General features: G+C 49.7%; 1 protein-coding gene across 1 annotated transcript in view; it reads right to left on the minus strand.

Annotated features, from left to right (window-relative positions):
- The window catches only part of suz12a (SUZ12 polycomb repressive complex 2 subunit a), a 95,196-nt gene that overhangs the window by 21,080 nt on the left and 61,237 nt on the right, over positions 1–12,879 (minus strand). Inside the window, exons 8-10 of the mRNA XM_084329977.1 lie at positions 2,045–2,147; positions 1,813–1,918; positions 167–374 (exon numbers count right to left, since the gene is read on the minus strand). Coding sequence (XP_084186103.1) covers positions 167–374; positions 1,813–1,918; positions 2,045–2,147 — 417 coding nt within the window. The remainder of the gene's footprint in view (positions 1–166; positions 375–1,812; positions 1,919–2,044; positions 2,148–12,879) is intronic.

The raw sequence follows: 12,879 nt of genomic DNA on the forward strand, positions 1-12,879 counted from the left end.
TGACTAAATCCTTTGTGTGATTTTACTCTCTCTGTATATCTTATTCACAAGACGACTGAGCTAAGCAGCATTTCACTGCACTTAATTAATTAATTAAACCAACACAAGCAACTGATTTGAGAGCAAAGCAAAGTTCACTGTGGGACTTAGGTTACATGTTGCTCACCGAGTGTGTGCGAGGCTCTGACAGAGCTGTGTCTGATGTCCTGGTTGGTGGAGGCAGCAGCGACAGCAGCAGGAGAGCAGGAGTCAGAGTTGCGGGTAGCCAGGGGTTTGGCTACGGGGGCGGTGGAGCGATCTGAGCCGTCCTCTGTCCAGCGCAGGGTGAACTGCAGAGTAGGGTCGTGAGAGAAGCTCTCAAACGGTGGCAGGCGCTACGCCGAGCACCGCGCAGCAGGGAGACAAGACACACATCTGGTTGTTAGTAACAGTTACGCAAACTGAAGCCGCCCCGTAACTTCATCCAAACTTTGACAACAGGGACCCATGACATTTCCTGTCCAATAAATGCTAGACGAACAATACCTCTTACCCTTAGCTGCCAGAGGTGTCGCCCCCCCCCCCCCCCTTGCTGCTGACATCAGCTAAATGTAAAGAATTTCAAACTTTTTCCCCTTAACCTGTTCATCTGTAGACTTTTTTCAGAAATTTCGCCTAAAGGTACATGCCTAAGTAAATGGAAGATTGCTCCACTTTGCTCCACTTCTACAAGGTCAATTTGCATGTTCTTGGTATCTAGGAACATCTAGGGACCTGGCGGTATGTATTCCCAGTGTCAGAAATATTGTGTCTGTTACTAGGCTTGACCTTATTATGGCCAAATCATACATCTATGGATAGGGAAAAGACTCCTCTTTCCAATTGTAGGGTTAAATCTGGATTTAGTCATTTCCTCACGGTTTTACGATAAAAGAGATATAATTAGCATTTTTCCGATAAATTCTTATTTTCGGTAAATCGTACAAAACATCGGTAAAAATGAAAATATACACTTTGACTGCTGTTTTGATAGGGTTATGGTCTTTACTCTTGGCAAAAAACAACAACAAAAAAACATTAACCTCTTAACATCCACATGTGGGCCCTCATGAGGACGCGCCACTTTGCTGACCTTTAGCGGCTCGGGTGTGCATTTCTTTTGATACAATATATAGATAGAATTAAAGCCCTATTTGTTGCCTGTCAATTGCCCTTTCAGGTGACAAAACCCGTTCAGCGGTTCTCGAGTTACATGCCGATATGTGAGGCGTGCGCCAAAGTACACATTACCACCCCCGACCTCCGGGGGATCTAGCTCCGTCAATCATTTGGCGATCTCAAAAAATTTTGGACAGGGGTGTAGCCAATGAGGGTGGCTTTCCAATGATACCCCATGATATGATAATTGGGGATCTAATATGGTCTCTATTGATCGATTTATGATAAAGAAAAGCAGGGTCCCCCTATAGGGGGACTTTAAGGCTTAAGCCTTAATTGTTTGACTTGGATTTTGGTTGGTGTTGAACATGATGTAGTGGTTGGGCAATACCACTCCCAGCTAGGCCTACACTCTATAGCTGGATACTATTCTACACAACAAATACTACACCATATCAAATGACAGTGGGGTTTAACTACATAAAATGTACTAAGTACACCAGGACAGAACAGCAGCCCCTCCCCCCCCTCAATGTGTGCAAATGCCCAAACGATAACCTCAAGGATATGAGCTAATTACTTCTCCAGACCCACGTAGGAAACTCCTATCAAACGGTTCCTTGGTTAGTTTACCAGATTTAAGATCCATATGAGAGCTATGACATGCACTCCTACCTTTCCATCCAAGATAGTCTCCCAAGTGGCTCTCTTCTTGTTGACAGGACACTCCTCCATCTCCTGCATGGAGACCTCATACTCCCCATCCAACAGCTGCAGACGTCTGCGCGCGCACACACACACACACACACACACACACACGCACACACAGTTAATCCAAGAAAGTGATAGTGAAAAAGACTCTTCCGGTTGGTGAGTGAGAGTTTTTGTGTGTGTGTGTGTGTGTTACCTGTTCTTATCAAAGACAGTCATCTGAGCCACAAACATGGTTTCTCCCTCTTCTCTGAGCGAAGAGCTCCGCCTCTTCCTGTTCGCCACTTCCTCTGCAACGTCTTACACACAGACCGACAAACACACACACACACAATGAAACACACACCTCCCCCATTAGCAGATGTGCAGCCCACTGATCTGGCTTTGTTCCTCACATGAACGTTTATGAAAACAGAACAACAGAATACACTGCGTGTAGCTAAGGGGCTACACGACCCTGACTGTATTTAAAGGATAGGTTAAATCACTACTAGAATATTAATTAGCCAGACATTAAATGTACACAAAATGGCGGACACTCTATTAACTGAGAGGGGACAGTGATACAAAGTTAAATAATCAATTTAATGTTAATAGCAAACATACATATTATATATAGCGCAGATCTCCTGTTACTAATAGAATGTCAATGCAATAATGTCAGAGGTAAGTATAGTCCTGGACTACTAGTACCCGACCGCCGGAGCTCTGAATGGAGTGAGAAGGAGTGAACAGTCCGGGGAAAGCAAGATGGCGGATGGAGACGATATTCTCTGAGTTCCTACTCCAGAGAGCTGCAGACCAACGTGGGATAATCCTGTCGTCGCTGGTTAGGGGGGGTCTCGTACGGACCTGGTTCCTGTATTCCAAGCGCCCGATGGCAGGATTAATAGCTAATATTCCAAACGCCCGTTGGCATGGTCGCTAGCTAGTTAGCCCTTGTATGCTAAGGCTAACCCGCATGTAGTCCGTAATAGGTCGTTGAATCCAGAACGCAGCTGGGTTCAGCTAGAAGTCTCTCAACATTACTTCCTTATTTGCCCGTCTGCAAATCTACAGAGATGGCTATTTACTCCACTTCGCTCGAACAAGTCACTCTACTTTGCGAATGGTGGCTCGACAATATTATAGTGGTATCTAATTAGCTGTACAGCTTTCTATCAAGATACGTTGCTTGCCGTCTGGTTTACTGCTGCACCAAACGTTTCTTCTCTCACACACTCTGCCCGGGCATGTTCTAAAACCCTGCGCATGCGCTCACGCTGTCTACGGCGTTAAGAATGGAACATATACAAAGAAGCAAATGATAAATACCGTTAGGTAAATAGACAACGTGAAAATATATATCTTATATATATAAACAATATATAAGGTATACAAAATAATAAACATGGACTTTATGTGTTAATCTGGACCTTCAGAACAGCCGCACCCTAATTAGTCGGAACCTAATTAGCAAATAAAATTTGGGGCACAGATTAATATCAAAGGTCAAGTCAATTTCTCCATAAGGGGCTATGGGGAGTTGGAAGTAATCTATAAAGTCGATGGGTTATCAGGGCGGCTACGTGGCGTAGTGGGCAAGGCGCTCGCCACGAATGATGGAGACGCTGGGCTTGCCTGTTCGAGCCCAGCGCTCCACATTGCTTTCAGTTTAGCTAGTCGTTCATACTAATACACATTGGCCGTATTAGGGGGTGGGAAACTGATGGGTGGGGATCGGGCGTTGTGGACAGCGACTCCTACAGGTCGGTTGGTGCGCCTGCGCAGTAGAATCAGGAAGTGTCGGGGCAGCGTGAGCCTCCCACGCGTTACTCCTCGCCACTGAGAGATCGAGCTGCGCAGGTGAAAAGATGCGACTGCTGTTACCTCAAGTACCGGAGGGGACTTGTGCTATGTATGACTTAGTCCACATTGCAGCCGGCTTGTGGGAGGCAAGAAACAGCGTTCGTGACAGGGGAGGGTTGAATTGGATGATACGAAATTGGGATGGGAGAAAATATAGAAAATGGGAGAAAAAGTGGATAAAAAATTAAAATAAAAAAGTCGATGGGTTATCGTCATCGTCAGGAGAGTCAGGGAACGCAGGAAGCTCTATCAACTTAGCTACTGGTCGGGTATAAGTCCGCCCTTGGACGATGACCTCTGCAGCTCTGACCTTCCCATCCGAACCATTGATTACTCGGCTCACACGGCCGGCTGGCCACGTAGCTCGGGGTAGTGACTGGTCTATGATCATAACGACGGTCCCCACAGTCAGGTTGTCCCCGTCTTTCACCCATTTCTGGCGGGCTTAAAGGGAGGGTAAGTAGTGTAGGAGGAAGCGGGCCCAAAACTGGTCGGCCAGTACTTGGCTGTGTCTCCACATTCTCCGTCCGCTCATCTCGTCCTGTCTGTACACAGTCTGAGGAAGGGCAGGGTCCAGCCGCCCCATCAAGAGGTAGTTTGGGGTGATGGGATCGACGTCAGCTACGTCGCTTGAAACGTAGCCGAGGGGCTTGGAGTTCAGAACTCCCTCAATCTCGGTGAGGACCGTAGCCAGGACTTCATCGCCCACGGTCTGGGCTCCAAGTACGGTGTACATAGCGGTCTTTATTGATCGGACCTCTCTCTCCCACGTTCCCCCGAAATGAGGAGCATTCGGTGGATTGAACTGGAAGGTGACCTGCGCCGGGGCAAGGCGAATCTTGAGTTCTTCACCCATGTTCAGGAAGCTCGCTCTCAGTTCCGTGTCTCCTCCTCGGAAATTTGTCCCTTGGTCTGACAATAGCACTGAGGGGGTCCCTCTCCTCGCTTGGAACCTCCGGAATGACATGAGGAACGAGTCTGTACTCATCGACTGGAGGAGCTCAATGTGAACAGCTCTGGTGGTCATGCATTTATACACGATGCCCCACCTCTTCTCTGTTCCTCTTCCTCTCTTGACATTGAATGGGCCGAAGCAGTCCACACCACTCCCTGCTGACTCGGAGGCGGCAGGGAGGCAGGTCTGCCATCTTCGGGATAATAGGCTGTGCCCTCCACTTGTGACAGGTCGGGCAAGTTCGTTGGAATCGGCGTACAGCTTCTCTCCCTTGGAGTATCCAGAAGCGCCGTCGGATCTCCGCAAAGACTCGCTCGGTCCCCGCGTGGCACACCACCTCGTTGTATTTCTGAATGATCAGGTCGGTTACCCTGTGTCGGCTGCTTAGGACGATGGGATGCTTAACATCCTCGGCCAAGTCCGGGGCCCGTCTCAACCGACCACCCACCCTGATGAGGCCCTGGGCGTCGATTTCTGGGGCTAAGGTGAGGAGTCGACTGAGGGGACTGGCTTTGCCCTTATCAAACACTCCATTTCCTCTGGGAAAGAGTCTCTCTGCGCCCTCTGCAGCACAAGAAGTTCCGCTTCCTTGTAGGCAGATGCACTGAGGTCTGTGGTGGGGGGGAGCTCCGGGTGGTGCCATAGGAATGTCCTTTTTTGGGCACTCTCCAGAGTTTGACAGTCGTCTAGGTCCAGGCCCGTTGGAGCCAGGGGTTGACTCAGCCCGCAGAACATGGACTTTTTTATTTCTGACTCGTCTTGGTTCGCATCCCGCGGTGTTGGGATAGGCCACTTCTCCTCCGGGAGTCTGAGGAACTCTGGGCCATCACTGTATGAGTTAGGACGGGTGAGGTCGGCTAGGGACATCGCTCGTGTGATGACATCCGCTGGGTTCTGCTTGGTGTCAACATATCTCCAACATTCCGCTCCTACCAGGTCTTGGATTTCCGATACTCGGACTCCTACGAACACTTTGTACCGGCAGGAGGCGGACTGGATCCAGGTGATCACGGTCATGGAGTCTGACCATAGGATGATCTCACGCACCGGTATGGTGAGTTCACTTTGCACCATTTTGGCAAGTTGCGCGCCTACCAGAGCTGCGCAGAGCTCTAGTCGCGGAATCGACTGCTGCTTGCGGGGAGCAATCCTCGAACGGGCCAGGACGAAGGCTACGTGGACTTCTGCTCCCTCTTCTCGAGCTCTCAGGTAGGCCACTGATCCTTACGCCACTTCAGAGGCGTCGCTGAAGACGTGCAGGTCTATCTGACACGTCTCCAGTCGCACGGTAGGGGGAAAGTAGCTCCGCGGGATGGCAACCTCGTGAAGTAAGACAAGTTCATCCTCCCACTCTCTCCATGTGGTGGCTAGGTGCTCGGGTATGGGGTCATCCCAGCTAGGGCTGGGCGATAAAACTAACGATGACTATCGCGATAAATTATTTCCTCGAAATAAACATGAAACGTGGTCGCAAACATAGGGGCCTACGTAATTGAGCAGGCGAAGCGGGTGCTCTACCAGTATTGAACTTGGGGGAGCAAGCTTGTCTCTTTGCTCCCTCACTTTTTGATCATTGATATATCCCCCCCCCCAATATATCAATATTATCTAACCATAACTACGTAATTTCAATCAAATTAATAATACGCAATGACACTTAATAACAAGTTTTTAAGTTTCCAAAGATTGCGAAACCCCCCCCCCCCCTGCCCCATTATGGTTTGATCCAGTGCCTCCCATCTCCAGCGCGTAGACCTTTTGGCTCACAGCGCTGCAGTCTGGCTGCAGGTAGGCTGAGTGTAAATATCAAAGCGCACAGAGTGTGTCATAATATTGGTGGCAGACCAGGCAGGCAGGCTTTTCCAGTAAGTTGTTCAAATAAAAGGATTATGTTAGACATAAGTTACTATTGAGTGGTAGTAGAACTTCTACGGTTCTACCACGCAATACAATAAAAGTGTTTCACGGTCCCGAATTGCGATCTGGTCATACGGTTTCCCTGAATAAATAATAATAACGTTTCCCTCTCTGGTTGGCGTTAGCTTTAGTGCTAGCCGCTAGCTAACGTTATCTAGATATGTGGTGTGAGCTGGATGACGTTGACTTCATTTGCAAACGTTAACGCTATCTATATGGCAGACGAGCAGGGCCGGATTAACGACGGCCGCGGCCCGTGGGCCTATAGTGACGAGGGGCCTCCATTTTTTTTTCCCTTTTTTTTTTTTTTTTTTTGAGATCGATGTCATGATTGTGCACTGCAGACTCAGGGAGGAGGCAGAGAAGGAGAGAAAGAGACACAAGATTTACAGGTAATGGAAATATATCTTTTTTCTCTTTCTTATTAAAACTTGGCCTATTTGAAAGGAGATTGATTTAATAAAAATGAATGAGCGAAAAATCAATATACAGTGTATATACAGTATATATATATATTAATATATTATTATTATAGTAATTGGCTATCATACTGCAATATAAACTGAGTTTTATAGTGAAAAGAGCAGCTTTATTGGTCAAGATTGAAGTCAAGTCAAGTCAAGTCAGTTTTATTTGTATAGCACATTTCCAGGCAGCGGCAGCTGACACCAAAGTGCTTCACAAGCAAGTTGATAAAAACAAATTAGTGTGAGGCAAGGTATAAGATTAAAAGAAAGAAAAAAAACATAGCAAAGCAATGAAAGCAACAAAAACAAACAGTATGGTGCAAGATATAGGATTAAAAACATAATAAAGCAATGAAAGTAATAAAAACTGGTAGGACACAGTAAAACAAAGAGGATAGAAGGGCCAGGGGTCTAGTGGTGGCTCTATATTGCAGGAAATTGCACGTACAGGTTCATTAAATTTAAAAGAAAATCTGCCATGGAGGGGGTCGTGCCGGACCCCCTCCAAACCACACCTTGCCTGTCAAAAAAAATTTAAATAAAAAAATTAAAAAAAAAAATTAAAGAAAAAAAAATCTTGCACCCCCACTTTCAACTATAACTAGGCGGCCATGGTCGCAAAGTTTCGATATATCGATTTCCAAGCTTGGCTCCGTTCAACCTCGGCTCAGCACACTCACTAACAACAACCAACGTTACGTGATGACGTGCATACGCACAACAGCTAACAACCAATCAGTGAAGGAGATGGCACTACAGGGTACTACATGTCTGCTCCTTTGCAGCACCACAAACATGGGAACTCTCTAACTCTTCCCCCCCCCCCCCCTCTCCCCCCCCCCCCCCTCCCTCCCCCTTCTCTCTGAGTACCCGTCTCCTGGCGCTGACCAAGGTGATGGATGCCTCGGGGTCTTGGCCAAGCTTGTAGTGACTGCTCTACATGCACCTCCGAGGCATTGGATCAGTTATTCACCGCCGTCTGTCCGTGGTCCTGTCAACTGATTAACAGACTGTTAACAGATTAACAGTCAACGCGGTTTCATTGCTGGGTTAAGTACTTCTATTCTATTCACATAATACGCTTACTTCATATATCTACTCCATTCACATATATGCCTACCACTTGTATCTATTGCTATGTCCGCCTACTACAATCTCATGAGCTGTCTAACGCCTGTCCCGTCTCCCTGTCTTCCTATGACTTGCTGTCCTGGAGTGTTGACCGGAGTGTTGGACGTCCCGTGACGAAGGCCGGGAGATTGCGACCCCCTCTGCGTGCCCCCCTGTCTTCGGAGGTCTCGTAGTGGTGACCGGAGTGCCGGATGTCCCGCGATGATGTCGGGGAGTTCGCGACCCTCTCTGCGCCACACCCCTTCCCCCTGTCTCCGGCTGTCCCTGAGCAACGACCGGAGTGTTGAATGTCCCGTGACTAAGACGGGGAGGACGTGACCCTCTTGCGCCGCCCCTGTGCCTCAAATAGATCCGCTATCAACTCTATCTTTAATCTTTCAAAATGTTCAGTTGCTATCGCTATAGCTCTATCTTTAATTTTTCAAAATGTACAGTTGCTATTGCATGCACTCATCTGTGTTTCACCACAAACATGAGTGCATGCTTACCAACTGTCCGTCTGCAACACTACTATCACCGACATCTAAGAAAGGAGATCCCCCCTTGAACGGCCCTTCTAAGGTTTCTCTCCTCCACATTGCCTGTGGAGCTTTTTTTCCCTATTGTTAGGTTTTAGTGAGTTTTTCCTTACCTTCGCGTGGGGTATGTCTGGGAGTGCTTGCATTCTTTCATTTATTTGCATTCATCTAAAAAAATTTTGGACCCTATGGTGTTCTTGTTCTGTTCTTGACTTATTGTTATGTTGTCTTCTTAACTTGTTTAAAGAAGACCTGTACGGCCCATGGGGACATTAACGTGTGTTGTCGGGCCCTATAAATAAATTTGATTTGATTTGATTTGATTTAGATGGCCGAGAGCGAACGAGATCCGGAAGGAGACCCAGAGGTACTAGGACTCACTCAACAACAAGGCTTGCTAGGCTAATTAGCTTGCACAGCGTTTTATATATTTATGTGCCGAGTATGTGTGTGTTTTGAATTCTGAGGCCACGTTTAATTAGTGTGGGGTATACAGTGGACGTCGTTTCAATATATTGTGGCGGAAGAGAGTATTTTAGTGTCATATTTAGCACATTGTCATGGAATACACCGCTTATAAACAACAGGCTGGCTAGGATAACTAGCTTGCACGGCACTGTTTTATATATTTACGTGCCGAGTATGTGTGTGTTTTGAATTCTGAGGCCACGTTTAAGTAGTGTGGGGTATACAGTGGACGTCGTTTCAATATATTGTGGCGGAAGAGAGTTTTAGTGTCATATTTATTGTCATGAGATACTCCGCTTGTCGGCTACTGCTAACGTGCGCGGACTGATGACGACATCAACTCGACTTGAGACATTCGCAGCAGCATAAGACGTTAATTAAACTTGACAGACATTATATCGACGATAATTATCGATATCGAATTATATGAAAATAATTTTATAATTTTATCGCGATAACGTTTTTAGTCATATCCCCCAGCCCTAATCCTAGCCCTGCTCCTTGGCCCACAATTCTCTCACCAGCATCTTCGCCCGGGTGGTGTAGGGGAGAATGCACCCCATAGGGTCGTACTGGCTGGCGAGTGTTCGGTACACACTCCGCCGAGTGGTCAGTCTAGTCGTGGACGTCTCCTGGTCCGTCCTCAGAGGTGTGTGCCGGTAGTGAAGCGAGTCCGTCTTGAAGCGCCAGACGAGACCCAGAGTCATCTCTTGCGCTTCGCCTGGGGTGTGCGCCATCCAGGTCTCGCTGCTAGCGGCCTTAGTCTCTGGAGGGAGGTGCCGGAGAACTTGAGGGTCGCTACTGGCCCACTGTCGGAGGTCGAATCCACCTTTGGATAACGAAGCCTGTAGCTTCATTAGGATGCTTTCTGCTTCTTCTGCCGTGGATACGCTCTGTAGACAGTTGTCCACGTAGAAACTTCGTTCAACGCTGTGTCGGACATCATCGTCAGCTCCGGGGTCTTCGGCCACGTACTTCTGTAACGCGAACGTGGCGCAGCACGGGCTGCAGGTGGTGCCGAAGGGGAGTACCTCCCATTGGTATATCGAGGGTTGTTCGTCGTCGAGCCTCTCCCTCCACAGAAACCTCAGTAAAGGCTTGTCTTCCTCCATCAGTCGAACTTGTAAGAACATCCCCTTGATGTCGCCGCTGATGGCCACTTTGTCCTGACGAAAGCGTATCAGGACGCCGAGGAGGGAGGGTCCAAGTGTAGGACCGGGCAGGAGTAGGCTATTCAGATTCTGCTGTCCAATCTGATGACTGCAATTGAACACAATGCGGTTCTTTCCGTTGTGGGTGACCTTGTGGTGGGGCACGTACCAGGACTCTGTCGTCCCTTCTGCCTCGTGGTCATCGATCTTCTTGATGTGGCCGGCCGTTACCAGCTTCTCGATCTCGGCGCGATAGATCGTTGCTTGTGGGGGGTTCTTGGCGAGGCGCCGCTCGGTGCTCTGTAGGTAGTGGTGCGTCGCTCCCTTAGGCATGTGCAGAGTGGGCATCCCTTCTCGCCTCAAGAGTGGGGTCGCATACCTTAGCACTCCGTCGACCTCGACCCTAGTAGTCTTCTGCTCTAGTAGAGCGATGGCATACTTGTCCTCCTTGGACCGAACCATCTTCCGTTCGTTCTTGAATGGCAACGCATCTAGCGTCCATAACCTCTCAACGTGCTGTAGGAGAGTGGGGTCTGTGTCGCTCGCCTTGGTGTAAAGGCAGCGTGTGGACATTGGTAAGCTGGAAGGCCCGGAGAGGGGGCCCTGGAGCGTCCACCCCAGACGGGACTTAACCACGGCTGGGCATCCTCTGGGTCCGATGTGGACCGCATCAGTAGGGACAATGAGGTCCGCGTGGTCGGACCCAATGAGTAGGGTCGGTGTAGCGCAGCTGATAGGCGGTATGGGCAGTTGGCGTAGGTGGTCGTACTTTTCCCTCAGCTGTGGGATGGGGTAATCGTAGCGTGACAAACCTATGTCGTAGCTCATGAACGCCTTGCTGATGGCGTACCGCTTCTCAGGCTGGTCGATCGCTGCAATGGTGAATGAGACGTTTTCACCTTTGATTGTCTTTAAGTCTCGACGAATGGTACGGAGGGTCATGGTCTCCTCTGGACCCCGCAGGTCCAACTGGGTCGCGGCGGAGGCGAGGAGGAGTGTCTTCTCCGACCCGTCGTCGAGGACGGGGGTAGGTGTCGAGTACCTTGTCCCCGTGACTGAGGAGTACTCGTACCACCTTGAGGAGCACTCTGGAGCTCCCACTCTTCGCGGGGTCGATGTAGAGTACTTCTGCTCTCGAGTTGCTTAGTGGGGCTGGGTTTCGCTTGTTGCTCTCGTGCAGTGCTTCGAGGTGAGCGCCGTCACACTTGCCACACTTCTTCTTAAGGCGGCATTCTGCTGCCATGTGGCCGCGCGCGCAGCGGAAGCAGCGGTGGTTAGCCTTAATCCACTGACTTACTTCGGCGGTGGTCAGTTTCTTGAATGTGTCGCACTGTGACAGCCAGTGTTCGCTGTCGCAGTATTGACATGCGATCTTCCATTTCCCCTTAGCGGGGGGGTTGCGACTCTTCTGCCGTGACACCGACTCGGCCTGGTGCATCACTGTGATGGGCTTGCTTTGGTCTTTAGCCCTCCTCAGTCCCTCTTTAAAGTCCATCCTTAGGCTGCTAACCTCCCTGGCTAGGAAGTCAGCAAGATCCAGCAGTGACTGTTCTGGGGCATTCGGGTCACAGTAGTTTCGTTGCCGCCGAAAACGTTCTTGGCGGAATGGGGGGAGCTTCTCTAATATGCGCTCCCCGTTGGAGTTGGCGTACAGCTCGTACATCCCCTTCTCTCGTTGGGACCCGAGCATCCCTACTAGGGACTGTACTTTGACGGATAGGTCATCCAGGGCTCGGTTGTCTTTAGCCGGGGGGAGGCGTTCGATCTCACGTATCTCCTGAATGACATAATCCCACGTACGTCCGTAACGTCCGTCGAGGGAAGCCAGGGCGTCAGAATAGGGAGTTTGTGAATTGTAGTATGCCAGCGCAATGTTGTGCGCTCTAGTTACCTTGAGATGTTTGAGGATGGCGTACTTTTATGGCTCGTCCTTTACTCCTGACATGATTGTCTCTAGGCACATACGCAACTCGGTATACTGCGCTCGGTCTTCTCTTGTGAAGTCTGGGAATATGGGGGTCCCAATGTAGGGTGCCATAGAGGGCTGTGCCACTGACACACGTGGGGGAGAGGCATCCTCAGCGAGTCTCCCGGTGCGTTGGGTCGTTGGTTCGTGCTGGGCGGGAACCAGGGGCTGGGTTGCCAGGCGCTAGTCTTCAGTGCCGTCTGGTGCTCGAACTCTCCCCGGGGGCGTGTTGGGGGTTCATGGCGCAGCGTGTCGTGACTGAGCCTGGGGCTGCGCTGTGCCTCCTGGTCTGAGATGGAGTAGTGCGGGTGGGCTTTCTGTCCTCCCTCGTCCTCAGTCAGGCTTTGTAGTCGCTCGGCTAGCTGCTCTGCAACGTAGGCAGGTTCTTCCCTTAGGCGGGTTCCCATGTAGCTTCGTCGGGTCGGGGAGGGTGCCCTCGACCCTTGGCGTGATGATCTCCGGGAGCTCCGGGTGGAAGAATGGGGAGTTACATTCTGGAGTGCTTGCGCCATCATTTGGGCTTGTAGGCGGTCTCGCTCCATGTTTTCTTCAGCCTGGAGGCGCCTCTCTTCCACTCTGAAATGTTCACGCTCACTCTCTCGTTGCGCCT

The sequence above is a fragment of the Notolepis coatsorum genome (assembly GCF_963971535.1).
Source record: "Notolepis coatsorum genome assembly, chromosome: 14".
NCBI lineage: Eukaryota > Metazoa > Chordata > Actinopteri > Aulopiformes > Paralepididae > Notolepis > Notolepis coatsorum.